General features: G+C 37.6%; 1 protein-coding gene and 1 long non-coding RNA gene across 4 annotated transcripts; one reads left to right on the top strand and one right to left on the bottom strand.

Moving 5' to 3' along the window:
- Positions 1–9,750: 9,750 nt before the first annotated feature.
- LOC133908781 (uncharacterized) lies at positions 9,751–10,541 on the bottom strand. The gene is made up of 3 exons (XM_062350939.1): positions 10,311–10,541; positions 10,037–10,189; positions 9,751–9,915 (listed from the first exon to the last, which is right to left on the bottom strand). The coding sequence occupies exons 1-3, from the start codon at positions 10,539–10,541 to the stop codon at positions 9,751–9,753; spliced, it is 549 nt and encodes a 182-aa protein (XP_062206923.1).
- A 365-nt stretch (positions 10,542–10,906) lies between these two features.
- Positions 10,907–14,442, top strand: LOC133908782 (uncharacterized). Of its 3 annotated transcripts, none has more exons than XR_009908265.1 (2): positions 10,907–13,855; positions 13,985–14,442. It is a non-coding gene; the product is annotated as an uncharacterized LOC133908782 (long non-coding RNA). The 3 variants fall into 3 exon arrangements; XR_009908266.1 differs by having other exon boundaries at positions 14,024–14,442; XR_009908267.1 differs by having other exon boundaries at positions 14,035–14,442.
- The last annotated feature ends 647 nt before the right edge of the window (positions 14,443–15,089 follow it).

Genomic DNA, 15,089 nt, shown 5'->3' on the forward strand with positions numbered 1-15,089 from the left:
TAAATGAGTTTTCATAAAGTTTCTCATGATAACGTTTTTAATGAGACAATCTGTGTGACTATGTCGTAAGCTATATACTCTTTCTCCTAATTTTCTCACTGTGTTTTTGAGGAGTTTTAATGAGATATATGCATTTCGCGAGAAATAACCAAGGGAAAGTATTAGAAATCCTAAAGTTTGTAGCCGAATGTGGACCCGTCTTGATCTCTTAAAAGATTTAATTCTATCTCTTAAGGTTTTTACACTATATATACAAGACAAAACCTCTCATTGCAAACATAGATGCATAAAGAATAAATAATTTTTCTCTAAATTGTATCTACTTTATAATTATTCTCTCGAGTGATCGCTAAACTACCCTCAATAACAGTTGTTACTTAACCGCTAACTCTTTCGGATTGGTTCGGTGGCCGCTTTACCTGGCAAAGTAGTTGAGCCCTCATCCCGTCCAGCTTTTCGCCAAGAGGGCCACCACTCGGGCACATGCATGAGCTCCAACCTCTCCATCCAGCTCGAGAACTAGCAACAAACTAAAGGTGACCCATCGGCAGAGGGAGGGTTGTGAGCTTGTGCTTAATGGAAGATGGATCGCCATGATGGTGCCTGTGGTCCATGGCGTATTTGCACGCATATATAAAGATGGCTTGGCCCACTCCGACCCCTAGCTCAACTGAACCTTTTGTGGGTCCTGCAGTCGTGGCCCACACGCACATATGCCATCGCCTCCGCTCTTATCTACCTGCCTCGCAAATCGCTTGCTCACACATGGCACTACTATAAAAACCAAAATCGGCCAGTTGGTTCCAAAAATCGTATGTGAAACAGTTATTCTAAAACACAAGCTAGTTACGTGTTGTAGCTTTTAAGTTGGCTGTCGTCCCTAATAGCATCTTTAAGAGAGGTCATATTCAAGTCCAAATAGCTATATTTTGAGAATTTGACATAAAACCCTCACTCCAACAGCTTCCCAATACGACCCCAATCTTTACCAAGTTCCAAAATCACCCTTCAAACCCTCTACTTCTAGCGAGTAACTCTCGCTCCCTATCCGACCCCATTCCTACCCACCCGCCTTGGCCCGAACGTGTGCTTGGATGGACTCCATCATGACGCAAAGCTCTTCAGCCATGATGCAGTCGTGGCCCCTGGCATCGAACACCCTAAGCTTGTCCTCACCGTCAGGGGCCGGCAGCTACGTGGCCATGGCGTCGAGCTCATCGCCGGAGGGCTCCCTATGGCTGAGCCGCCGTAGCACGGCCTCCAGTCCCTGCCACAGGATCTCTATGAGGACCAGCACAAACCGTGGCATAGAGGACCGCGTTAGCGTGTCATCCGAGGAGGACGAAGATGCAGACGCAAATGAAGGCTCCTCGCTGCACGAGAGGGACCGTTTGCCACTGCCGTCCTTCTTGCCGCCCCATGTCCCCTTCGGGACAGGATGGAGAGCTTCTTGGCGAAAGATTGGATGGAGAGCTTCATCTTTGCTGCCTAGTAGCTCGAAGATGGGGATGGGATCCGAGAGGCTGGAGCTTGGAGGAGAGGGTCCACGAGGTGGTGGGAATGGAGAGGATGTGGTAGTAAGGAAGACGAAGGAGGACCAAGCCATCCTCTCGATCTGTGGCTATTACACTCAGTGGTTTTGCCATCCGCCACTGGGTGTGAGTGGCTTTTTACCGAGGAGCAAGGTCAAATTCGGAGCGGACTCGGAGTCCGATTGCGCATCACCTTGTTGGAGTGGCGTCCCCCGATCGGCTGTCAGACTAGTTCATCGTTGATTGTTTGCTCGTGAAGAGGAAAGGGCAAAGAGAAAGATAAAAAGTAGAGATAACGGATGGGTCCATCCGTCGGTAACATATAAGAAAAAACTAGGAAGGCTGCCCGCGCATTTGCGCGGCTAGTTTTGATACATCATTTTTTATATAATTGATAGTCCATATTAAACTTTAGAAATATCTATATATACAGGAATTGAATGAAAAATAAATTATAAAATTTCTTTGTACACAATGTTCTTTGCCATGTCGTCAGCTTGACTTTCTGAGTCGTCGATTAGCACCTTCAAACCTTTTCTATTTGTGACTCTAGATAATGCCACGTACAATTATCCATGGCAGAATACTTGTTTAGGCAAATATAATCCAACCTTGTTAAGTGACTGTCCTTGACTCTTATTGATAGTCATAGCAAAGCAAACTGACAAAGGATATTGTCTTCTTTTTAGCTTGAACGGCCGCTTTGTATCGCTTGGTGACATGATTATTCGTGGTATAGTTACTTTGTTGCCCACATGTATTCCATTAATTATTTGTGCCTCGATAGAATTTTTTCCAAGTTGAGTGATTGTCATTCTTGTACCGTTGCATAACCCTGTATATTGGTTGATATTTCTAAGGAGCATTACTGGCAGTCCGACTTTGAGCTTCAGTTCGTGGTTTGGAATCCCTGGGAACTTCAAGGTATTGAGAAACTCCTTAGGGTACATGTGCTCCATGTTGTTTGTTGATGCATTGCATACAGAGTCACAGTTTAGGTAAGTCACCTCTTCACCTTTTATTTGGCTCATGATATAGTCATTTATCTGCTCGACTCTTTCATTTCTTGGGCACAATATGGCTCTTTCTTCAAGGAAATTTCTGTTTTTGTAGTTAGACATCAAGTCTGGATACGTGCTTTTGACAATTGTTTGTCTGGGGTCATCTCCTTTTTTTAGCAGTAGATCACATGGAATTTTTATGAACTCTTCTCCGTCATCTGATGCTGTTTTGCCATCACCAATATTAAGTATCCACTCTGCAAAATCTGCAACCTGCTGCTGTTCTATCATGTTATTTGATATACAATTGAGCCGCATGTTTTGTGTGAGCTTTAATATTTCAAAGTGTTTCCACAGATATGAGCGCTTGATTGATGCATTTACTATATGCTCTCTCCTTCCCTTAGGTACCACTGGAAGGATTTGTCGAAAGTCCCCACCTAGCACAACTGTCATGCCACCAAATGGTTTTATCTCAGTATTTTCATTTTTAAACTTGAGGATATCTCTTAGACTTTTGTCAAGTGCCTCGAAGCAGTTTCTGTGTGTCATTGGAGCCTCATCCCACAAAATTAGCGATGTCTTATTTAGCAGCCCTGCCAAATGTGAGCCTTGCTTGATTTCACATGTAGATTCATCTGTTATGTTAAGTGGAATGTGGAATCTGGAGTGAGCTGTTCTTCCGCCTTGGAGTAGTAGAGCAGCAATGCCGCATGAAGCCACTGCAAGTACTATCTTGCCTTCGGAATGTAGCTTTGTCGTAATGGCTTTCCATAAATATGTCTTTCCGGTGCCGCCGTATCCTTCAACAAATATTAGCTTTCCTAGTTTTTTGTCTATTGACTCTATAATTACTCCAAATGCTTCTTTTTGGTCGTGATTAAGATTGTTGAATATGGTGAGGTGTTCATCCTTCAGCTTGTCCTTGTCATAATTTTCCTCTTCATTTATAAGTCTGTTACCAAGTTCCTCAAACTAATCTGCGTTTGGCAATTCAATTTCCGGATAATCCTTATTGACTTTCCAGCTTGTCTCATTAATTTCTCTATCTCAATCAAAGTGTATGCTTTCATTTGAGAATCAGTCAGCTTCAGCGTTGGAAAATTTAGGATAATCCTTCTCTTGTGTTGTATGTCCTCGGAGAGTGCTTCCCATGTTGATTCCCACAATAACTTTGGGTCTGTTACCTCACAGTGGCACATTATTGTGGTAAATAGTTGGCGTAATTGTATTCCAGTTGCCCAGTTAGCTGCCTCGTTGATGCAGTCGATCCACTCATTGTCGTCATCAAGAAATCCCAATGCTTGGCATGCTGATTTGAATGTTGAGTGGATGACTCCAGCTACTGTCCTGATGTCCTCGTATGATGTGCATCCTTTGACGGTGTTGTGTAGCATCCTGAGATAATATCTCTCTCCACTTGCTAGATGTACGTAGTAGATTCTTCCTATTGCATAATGTTTTTTTGTTTTTCCCATTTTTTCTTGTCGCTGTGCCATACCCATTTAGTAGGAAAATCTCCGTATTTTAGTTCTCTTGCTTCTTCATACTGTTTGTTTGTCTCCATCCATTCAGTGAACTTAGTAATTTTCACTCCTTTTCTCACTATTTTTTGTATATCGGTTGAGTCTGGGAAAATGACTTGCTGCTCGTTCTCTAGATGAAAATTTAGCCTCTCAACCAGTGGATCTTGGTAATGTAGATCAAATTGGAATAGTCTCCAACATGCTTCGGTTGTTGATATGTATCTCATTTCTAGGTATTTCTTGATCTCGTCTATTTCATCTTCTGATGATCCTTTTTCCTTTAGTAAACCTACAACATAGTCAACGCCTTTGTGAATATATTTGAATAGGTATTTGATTGACCTAGACATGTTGCACCATTCAACATTTATATGAGCTTGGAACTTGACCAGCAAATCCCTGTTGTAAGGCACGACAAATCTATTGTCAAGCATGATTGTGCCCTTCTTTATCTGTCTCCCATCATCTCGCCTCTTGTATACGGGAAAGCCATCTTCGTCAATTGTTGTCTCAGAATTGAATGATTTTGGAAAGTGTTTGGTGCATTTGTTATCCATCATGCATGGGGAATTTTTGTTTGCCTCTCCACATGGCCCATGCATCATGAAGTTCTCAACAGTTGCATATGCCTCAGGGTCCTCTTCTTTGTTTGGGATCTCAGCAGATATTATATCGTCGATTTGTGTTGGATCATGGCACTTGTTTCTGTCTTTAAGAAATATTAGGATGTGTGCATGAGGGAGCCCCCGTTTTTGGAACTCTATTGTGTAGATGACTGTAATTAAATATCATAGTTATTAGTTGAGTAGTAAAAAACTATGACTATTAAATAAATGTTAATTAAATATTGATGTTTGATGGTGCTAACCTGATGTGGTTTCTCCGAAGTGTTTCCCTTTCACTATGTCTCGTAGTAGTTCTCTCAGTTTTATCATGAAGACTCGTACTACAACATCAGATCGGTTTGCTGGTGTTTGTTTGTCTCTTCCTTCATCTAGCATATATTGTATCTCTGGCCACTTTGCGTTGCATGTGAATGTTATAAAGAGGTTTGGGTATCCAACCCAACGACATACTGCCATTGCATCCTGGAAGTTTTGTGCCTTGTTTCTTGGACTTCCTGTATGACTTGAAGGTAGATATATTCTTTTCCCGACCTGGTCTGTTCTAGTGTCTCCTCGTTGTATAGGGTCTTGCAAACCGCTGTAAAGTTCTGTTCTAAGCTTTCCTTGATTGTGCCTGATCCAGTTTAGTCTATTTTGCTCGATGCATGTGAAAACGTCAACCCAAAATTGCAGTGATAGACATCCTGACATCAGCAGTAACATTGATTCACCTGGACGCTGATGAAGATAGTATGCATAGTATTCTAGCATAGTTACATGTCTCCTTTTGTATTTAACGTCTGCTTTATATTTGTATGGTATTTCGAGTGTAAATCCATCTTCTCCGTATGGGAAGAGCAGCGGATATTGTAGGGACATGAGCTTTGGATGGATTTCTGATATTCTTTGGGGCATCATGTCTTTGTACTCGACTATGATGTCACGCCCTTCGCTATCTTCACTTGGATCTCTCACAACCAAGGCTGCAACTTCAGATGCTGAAGGCAAGCTATGTGTCCCATTTCTATCTCGCTTTCCTATTAATCGAAGCGTGTAGTCATGATAGTCCTCTTCTCTGAATCTATCTCGTGCCATTCTAAATGTTTTGGCTAGGCTATTGTTCTCATCTAGCATGTTCTGAAGACCGGCGACAATGCTAGGATCAATTGATGATGTCTCTTCTTTGCATCCCGGTGCACTTATCCTATTTGCTACCTCATGTATGGTATCATAGATGTATAGCTGCGCCCAGCGTGGTTTGTTGCCTTCTTCAGGAAGAAGGGTTCCAATGTGGTGGTAGTTCTGGCCATGCATTCGAAAAACATATGGTTCGTACCCTTTGTTTATCTCTTTATCCACAATTCCTCCGGTGGATGTAAATGCGAACATTGAGTTATAGGACCTGATGTTTTCTCTTAAGTTTCTTGATTCTTTTTCTTCACCTTTCAAGAGGTTCTCGAGATAAGATGGAGGCTCCTTTTGTGGAGGCAGGCTGATTTTTCCTTGTTTGCAGCATATTCCAAAAGATGGACTTTTTGTTCCAACATTGGGAGTCAATCTTTCCTCGTGCCATAGCAGAGCATTGCAATTCTTGCATCTGCATGTTGGTTTTCCAAAGTTCCATATTTTGCTGTCAATATTTTCTAAACGCTTGGTACTGCTGGATCCTTGGTTGATTGAATCTTGGTTTTGCACGTAATTGTCTGTTCTTGCACGCTTCGCTTTCTTTTTTTTGCTGAAGTATTTCCTTTCTTTTAACTCTTCGTACTCTTGAGTTTATCTTGCTTGTTTCTTCTACATTTACAGGTTGTCTTTTGTTTTTTTTCAAGTCAAGTTGTTCTTTCCTTCTTTTTCTATTCAACAATGCTTGTCCTCTTGATTGGTGTGCCATTGAGGTGCATGTTTCAGAACTGTACTTAAGGTAACATGAAAGATAGTTTGTTACATATTGGAATTTAAATAATATATGAACATATGTGGAGCACTCTTCCTTTGCATTAAGCTATTAATTGTAGTGAGTTATCGATAGTTTTATAATTTTACATATATAGGAGTTTCAACTCATTTGAAACTAAAAATTTCTCTTAAAAAATAGAATTAATTAGCACGTAAAATAGATACAGGGACAAATATAGAAGCAAATTGATATAATATGATAATATCGTTTTTTGTCATCTTGTGTGATACTTTTATTTGTCTTTTTTGATATAATAATATGTACAGAGATGGACATGGAACGTACCAGAAGTGTTAATGGAGTATGGTTTGAAGAATCTGGCAAGCAACCAATATATGATGTTCTACCAAAAAATCAATCGGCGAGTTGGGCGAGAAAGCAATCTGAATTCAATGGATTGATTGAGTAAAAGTAGTTTAGAATTTCTGCTGAGAATAATATAAGATAATTGATCGTACCTTTTCTCTGTTTTCTTAAATAAAAATTGTATGATTGACAAAGATTGAAGAATACGATGGATAGAATCAGTTGTCTGTTAACTACAAAGGTTTCAGAGGAATTAGATCACAAAATTTAAGGATAAAATTGATAGGCAGAAATATATTGAAATATAATAAAAATGATAATACCTTGTTGATTGAAGATGATTGAGAATCGTGAGAAATGGTGTTGAATTTATTCTGGCGTGTAGTCAGTCTAATTATTCCAAATACATAATTAGCCTAACCCAATCAAAGCATATGGGCAAAGTACCGTGAGAAAAAATGATTGTTTTGTAGATATGAAAGACTGGGACTTGGCACAATGAGACCAAAGACATCGTGCGCACGAACAGATAAATATACATGCGTCTTCGCTTGAATTTGTTTCGGACACACATCCACGCCACGCCTAAACGAATACGTATACACATCTAAACGGAAACGAATCCACGCGTCGTCCTTTTGTCCACCCGCTAGGCCGCTACCACCTCAGTTCCTTATCCACACATATCGCTCGGTTGCGCGACGGGAGAGCAGAGTGGCGATTTACTCAAGACGTGTTAGGGTTGGCCGGGGTGAAGTTGCGCAACAGCAGAGCAGAGCGGCGAGCTACTCGAGAGGTGTTAGGGTTAGCCGGGGTGAGGTGCGACGCAACTGTCGCTGAGCAGCCTGCCGCGGAGAAGCCGAGGAGAAGAGGTGGAGGATGTTGAAGAGGAGGGGGGTGGCCACCGCGAGCTCGGTTGCGCCACAGGGGAGTAGAGCGGCGACCTGCTCGAGAGGTTTTAGGTGGGGATTCCGTCCGTGAGCTCGGTTGCGGCACGGGGGAGTAGAGCGGCGAGCTGCTCGAGAGGTGTTAGGTGGGGATTCGGTAGCAGTGGGAGGTTGGCCGGGGTGAGGTGTGATGCAGCTGTCGCTGAGAAGCCTATCGCGGAGAAGCCGAGGAGGTGGCAGAGGAAAAGTTCGAGTAGCAGGCAAAGGTGAGACACTGCATGGATTTTTCTCAGAAGCTAGATTCAAGTGCTGCAATATTTGTCAGTAATTCTTTCTCACCGGCCCTTAAAATTTTTGTTGGGTTATATGGTCGAAGCCCAATTATTTTCTAGAATAATTCTAAAAAATCTCAAATGCTTATTAAGGAATTGGAGGTGGTGCGTTTAGCTGATTGTTAGAATGATTTGTTCTAATATGTATGTTCTCTTTGTTTCAAAACTTATAATGTGACTCTTTTAGTTATCCAATATACAAAATGTTACCAAAGTCATAGTTGATTTAAAGAAAATGATGAAATATGTGTTTAATGCTGCACTACGAAATTTGATTATGACTAACCCAGCTGTTATGTTTCAGTTTGCCAAGTACCAAGGGGTTCTACTCAATGTCGACGCCCAGAACCAAATCGAGGCAAGTTTTTTTTTTGGTACATGAAATAAATTTGATAATATTATTTTCATGTGTGAAGGTTTGGGACATTGACATTGTATATGTCGCATAGCTGATGTTTTAATACCAAAGCATCTTATGACTTTTGTTATCCTAGTCAGCATATTAGGACGTTTTCTAGAATCATGTTTTGGTATTGTTGCCAAAATAATTAAAATCTGAACTTTCTTGGCTGATTCTTCTTATTCAAAAGCAGTATGCAGTAACTTTAATAATTGTTATTTCCTTTTCATTTTAGTGAAAATCTGGTTACCTACGTGAAAAACTATAGATATCCGATGAATAATCCGACTGAAATTTGAAATAATGCAAATTAAACGAACAACTATTCAGATAATGTATTAATATAAACTCTTTTTTTTTTTTACTTCTTCTAGGCTACTTTCCCAAAGTGCTTCCTGACATCTCGTAATTCTAAGATGTGTATCTTGCAGGTTTTTTTCTTGACTTTGTTGATTTGTATCGAATTAGCTACTCCTCTTGATTTGTTGATTTGTATTCTTTCTGCACTGGTATGTTGCTCTCATCATTGCATTATTTGTCAAAGACATTTACATTCATAATATCTTTGTTCTCTTCATAAATTGTCTTCAAAATATTGTTAAAGTTGTACAATCTAGATGGTACTGGTATTTCATTGTCTTAATATATATAAGAAAAATAATAACATTCAAGGAAGTTAATTGATGAGATAAATACTTGATGAAATATTCATAATGTATTGTGAGAACTACGGATATAAATAGTGTTGTTCATTAATTTTCTCTGTAGAATATAAGTTTAAACTCATGTAAAGGAGATTAATATGAGAAAACAATAATTATATACCTAATATCGAATTAATATGATACAATAATAATTATGTACTTAATACATGTATTTTATAGGTGCTCTCCTATTTCTTTGTGATCTATATACAATTTGATGTTCAGTTTTGTGCACTGGTAAGATGTCCTCCTCATTGTTCTTTTCGGTACCAATATTTCTCTCTTTTCTTTTCACTGCAGTTCTTGGATTGTATCCTTCATAAGAGTTGCTTATGCTGGTAATATCTTTATTGTCCTTCTTTACTTCTTCTGTATTAGTTTCATGCTTATTCTGCAAAGTATTGTTTGTTTTGAAAATTAGTAACGTGTAGTAAAAAATGTGATAATATTTAAATCGAAGATGTTATTTGTCAAGGTAAAGTAAATTGATAAACACGTGTTCATAGGATTACCTTATTATCCAAAGATGCATATTGATTGCGATGTTCAATTTCTGCTGGGATTTTTATTTTTTGCTCTTTCTTTCGTCCTTCATCAGAGTTGCTTATGCCGGTAATACCTTCATTGTCCTCCTTTACTTCTTCTGCATTAGTTTCATGCTTGTTCTGCAAAGTATTGTTTGATTTGAAAAATAGTAACATGCAGTAAAAAATTGATAATATTTATATCCAAGATGTTATTTTGTCAAGGTAAAGTAAATTGATAAACACATGTTCATAGGATTACCTCATTATCCAAAGATGCATATTGATTGGGCTGTTCAATTTTTGCTGGGTTTTTTATTTTTTGCTCTTTCTTTCGTCCTTCATCAGAGTTGCTTATGCCGGTAATACCTTCATTGTCCTCCTTTACTTTTTCTGCATTAGTTTCATGCTTGTTCTGCAAAGTATTGTTTGATTTAAAAAATAGTAACGTGCAGTAAAAAATTGATAATATTTATATCCAAGATGTTATTTTGTCAAGGTAAAGTAAATTGATAAACACATGTTCATAGAATTACCTCATTATCCAAAGATGCATATTGATTGGGCTGTTCAATTTCTGCTGGGTTTTTTACTTCCTTTGGGCTTCTTTTGTAATTCACCTTTCTCTTTTTCAATTTTCGTGGTTTCTTCTGCATTGTTTCTTCATCAATGTCATCTGTGTTAATATTGTTGTTATTTGCATCATTTTGTCCCTTTTTTTGCTTCTTTTGTCTCTTTTGTAAAATCTTCTCATACTTAATTTTCATATTGTCATTTTGGTCATCCTTTAGCTCCTCTGAATCAGTGGTCTGTCGTTCCTAAAAAAATCGATAAGTTGTTCAGTTCATTAAACACAATAAGAACATAAAGCTTTGTTCACTCAAATACCTGATAAGTTGGAATTTCTGCCTCTATTACGACATTTCTTCCTTTCTTTTTTCTATAAGGATATTTGATCTGTGATGTTCGATCACCAGTGTCCTTCCATTTCCTCTTCTTCAGATCAATCTTTTTGCCTAATCTTATTCCAGTCTTTATAGCTTGTTCTAAAATAGCTTTCTGTTTGGCGAGATTTTCATCAAATTCCAAGCCTTCAACTTCAGGAGTTCTCTTTCTGGATTTTGCAACAACAATTTTCTTCTTTTTGCTGCAAACTTTTGTATCCTTCTTTTCTTTTGGTCTACTTCTTTCTGTGTACTCTTCGTCTGAGTCATCATCTAATATGATACATCTACTTCTTGATGATGAATTATTTCTCTTACATGCACTGAAATGTATGTTGCTTTCATCCCTATCTTCCATATCTTCTTTACAATGCGCAGCAAAATTTGATGTATCCAGTTCATCATGCATCAATTCCTGTCAGGAAGAATCCATAAAGATATAAAGATATTAATCTATAATATAAGAGAATACTATTACTTGATTTAAGAATATAGGAAATATTCCTTACCTTCTTATCTTTATCATTCAGGAATTTTGTTTCAAGATTTTCATTAGGCACAAATGTTCTTTTTACTAAATAGCCTACCTTCCCTTCAGTCAAGTTTTGGCTGCTCAACTTGAATCGAAAGATAAGTATTTTTCCATATAGTTGTTGTATAATCTTGGGCACGTCTTCACAGTTTCCATTAAGGGAATCCAATAAGTTTGAGATAGATGTGTTGACTATTCTTTGTGCTTCATCATCAAATACAGTGCATGTTGTAGTTGTTGTAGAGTCACTTATTTGCAGTCGAAGAAAATACCTATTATAGCACATGTGTTACAACAATGAAAATATAATATAACTAAAAAATGTTAATAAAGGCAGGTCCAACATGTTTACCTAGGTGTTGTCTTGTTGGGATATTTGTCGCAGTTGTTACAATAATACTTCTCGTCTATTTTATCACACATTTTGTTGCAATACTTGCATGACATATACCACCACCTAGCATTTTCTTGTATCTTATCTATCCTAGCTTTTGATGTAAATACAAATTCCTACAAATAAAATATATAAATGTTAGTACTGCAAATATATAAGTTTAACCAATTAAAGTTGATATACTTGGTCTGTTAGGTTGTCGTGTCTCATTTCCGTGATTTCCTGTAATGTTCTTCTGTTGTAAAACATTTGCTCCTCTAGTGTCCCTTGTGTACTTTTGTTTACCTCCATTATTTTTGGTAAAGTTTCATCATTTGAGTACCTGTACAGTACACGGTACTAATACGTAAAAATAAATGGTTCAAATATGTAATAATTACAATATGCAGGAAAAGATTAATATTTCCATATTTCGAAAATACATAGAGAATATATTGCATACCTGTCAATGAGTTGCCAAGTTTCTGATAGATCTAAATCTATATATAATCTTGTAGCGCTAGTACTCTTCAAAGAAAGACCTGGTTGACTCATTTATATGTTATCTATATTTATGACAAATCATCGTAATATATTGTACAATATTTGAACTTACTTTTGAACATTGAGGCTTCAACCATAGTTGATGTAACAATAACAACTGTATGCTTTCCAATTACATCTTCATTTAGATAATGTGCTAGTTTCCCCCATAATGTTATCCTGATCTTTTCACCCCTGAAATTTTGTGTTGTATAGAGGATGAACTTTAAATGTAAAAACTGAATGCGAGAAAATATTTTTTGGATGTCCATAAATTTAATGAATATGTTGTCTTACTCTAACAGGAGAACTTCAATCTCGTGGATATCTTTAGTACGCTGACTTGACGTATTCCTCATTATTGTTCTTTCTTGTACCGGTTTAATACTGGTAAGTAATCCAATTATATCTGCAAAGTTAAGGATAAATTAATGTACAGTACAAACAGTTATAAAGTAAATTAGGTCATAAACAAACACTTACCTGAGCATTGTTTATCTTTATTTTCTCGTTCTAGTAATTTGTCTTTTGTAGCAAACTCAAAGTAGTATTCCTGGAATTTATCTGATGCCTCGTTCACCTGCTTCACCTTTGTATTATACATGAAAACAATTTTAATTGAATTGCTCAATGGATGGTATCTGCTGGATTCCTGAACTTTGAAATTACTGAATGCATATATAGCTTTCTCATTGATCTGTGGTCTATAAGTATCTATTAGATTCTTCCAGATAGTAGCATGAATAGTTTCACCCTGTTCAAACAAAGGAATTTAGCAAACAATAACAACATATGTATTTGTATAGACGAATATTACTACAGAAAATACCTGTTCATCCAGCAAAATCATATCCAAGCTCATGAGTTCATCAGTTGCATTATTAATCGAATCCCAAATTCTTATGACTTTCACTTTAATGCTCATTGATTCTACTTTTGTCGTGAGCTCATTCAGTTTTTTATATGCCATAGTATTGGTACCTCAAAGTACAAAGGCAAATAGAAATTCAGATATGGTCAAAGGAACATACATTTTATAATAACAATAATTTTCAACAACAAATAAATCATATACTGCCATAATGTTTGTAACTCAAAGTAGAAAGGCAGATAGGAATTGTGATCATAAGATGCTTCAATAGTCGGTAAAGAAATTTCATCTAGTATTCAAACATATTCATCTCCTATTTTCAAGATCTTTAGGGGCATTGTTTAATCTCCATAAAATAACTGTGAAGCCTAATGAGGTACTTCAAACATTCTTCTCTCAGGATCCCAAATTCTTATGACTTTCACTTTAATGCTCATTGATTCTACTTTTATCGTGAGCTCATTCAGTTTTTTATATGCCATAGTATTGGTACCTCAAAGTACAAAGGCAAATAGGAATTCATATATGGTGACAGTGTAGTAGTCAAAATATGCTTAAATAGTACATAACGAACATACATTTTATAATAACAATAATTTTCAACAATAAATAAATCATATACTGCCATAATGTTTGTAACTCAAGGTAGAAAGGCAGATAGGAATTGTGATCATAAGATGCTTCAATAGTCAGTAAAGAAATTTCATCTACTATTTAAACATATTCATCTCCTATTTTCAGGATCTTTAGGGGCATTGTTTAATCCCCATATAATAACTGTAAAGCCTAATGAGGTACTTCAAACTTGCTTCTCTCAGGTGTGTTGGCATCTATTTTATCACAGAATCATGATCATAAGATGCTTCTTCATCTACTATTCAAACATATTCGTCTCCTATTTAATAATTGTGAAGCCTAATGAGGTGCTTCAAACATGCTTCTCTCAGGTGTCTTGGCATTAACAAAATAGCAGAATCGTAATGCAGTACAATAACAGGCATGAAGGCATAAGCATGGAGCATACCAGCGAGAATTATGTTCTTTGGTGAGTCCAGCCGATTGAACTCCAAAATCTGGGCGTGCGTCTGTCGATCTGTTCTTTGGTGAAGCTACCTGATTGACCTCCAATATCTGGGCGTGCGTGTGTGGTTCTGGTATTTGGTGATGCTAGCCGATTGAACTAAAAAATCTGGGCGTGCGTGTGTTGTTTGCTGTGTGGTTCTGGTATTTGGTGATTCCAGCCGATTAAATCTGTCGTTCTGGTCTTTGGTGAGGACAGCCGATTGAACTCCAATATCTGGGCGTGCGTGTGTGGTTCTGGTATTAGGTGATGCCATATTTATTGTCATGATAAGCTATTGATAAGGAATCTATTAGGATACGGAGATGTCTATCTATTTTCTAATGTACAGTTTTGGAGAACAACATCGTTACGTAAACAAATTTCAATCTATCTCCTATCCGACATCGGTCTAGATATTTTTGGAAACCAACATCAGTACGATTCAATCTTGAAAACCAACATCAGTACGATTCAATCCAAGCCGTATAATTTAGTACCCAAAATAGATGGTGTAGATCCTTCCCTTTTTCTATGATTAATGTGGAAATTTCTAGGACTTGAGGATTAACGTGGAGGCTCCTTTTTTCCCCGTATACTAAGATAATAGATATAGAGAATATGGTATTAAAAATCTGTTGAAGAAAAAAAAATAAAAAATATTATTAATAAGGCTCCTTATATCTTTGCATGCTTAGCCCCTCGAGATGTCTTGGAAGACGGCGAGGCCAGCTAGTTTAGTTGGTCGACACCTTCATGTTCCGTACGTGTCGTTGCCACGAGCTTGGGAGGTATGGTGTGGTAGTGCAACTAAAGGGCGGCTTCCTACTGCTCACTTGACACATATCTAGTAGGAGTATATCTCAAAAGAGCTCCGGGGGCAGACACATGCGCTCAATCAGTTCTTTTTAGCTTGGCAGTTGCTTAAAGGTCTCTTTTATTAATCTGCATCAGGCTATCCACTTGCCATTACAAAATTAGACATCACAGCT

This window comes from Phragmites australis, chromosome 2 (genome assembly GCF_958298935.1).
Source record: "Phragmites australis chromosome 2, lpPhrAust1.1, whole genome shotgun sequence".
Taxonomy (NCBI): domain Eukaryota; kingdom Viridiplantae; phylum Streptophyta; class Magnoliopsida; order Poales; family Poaceae; genus Phragmites; species Phragmites australis.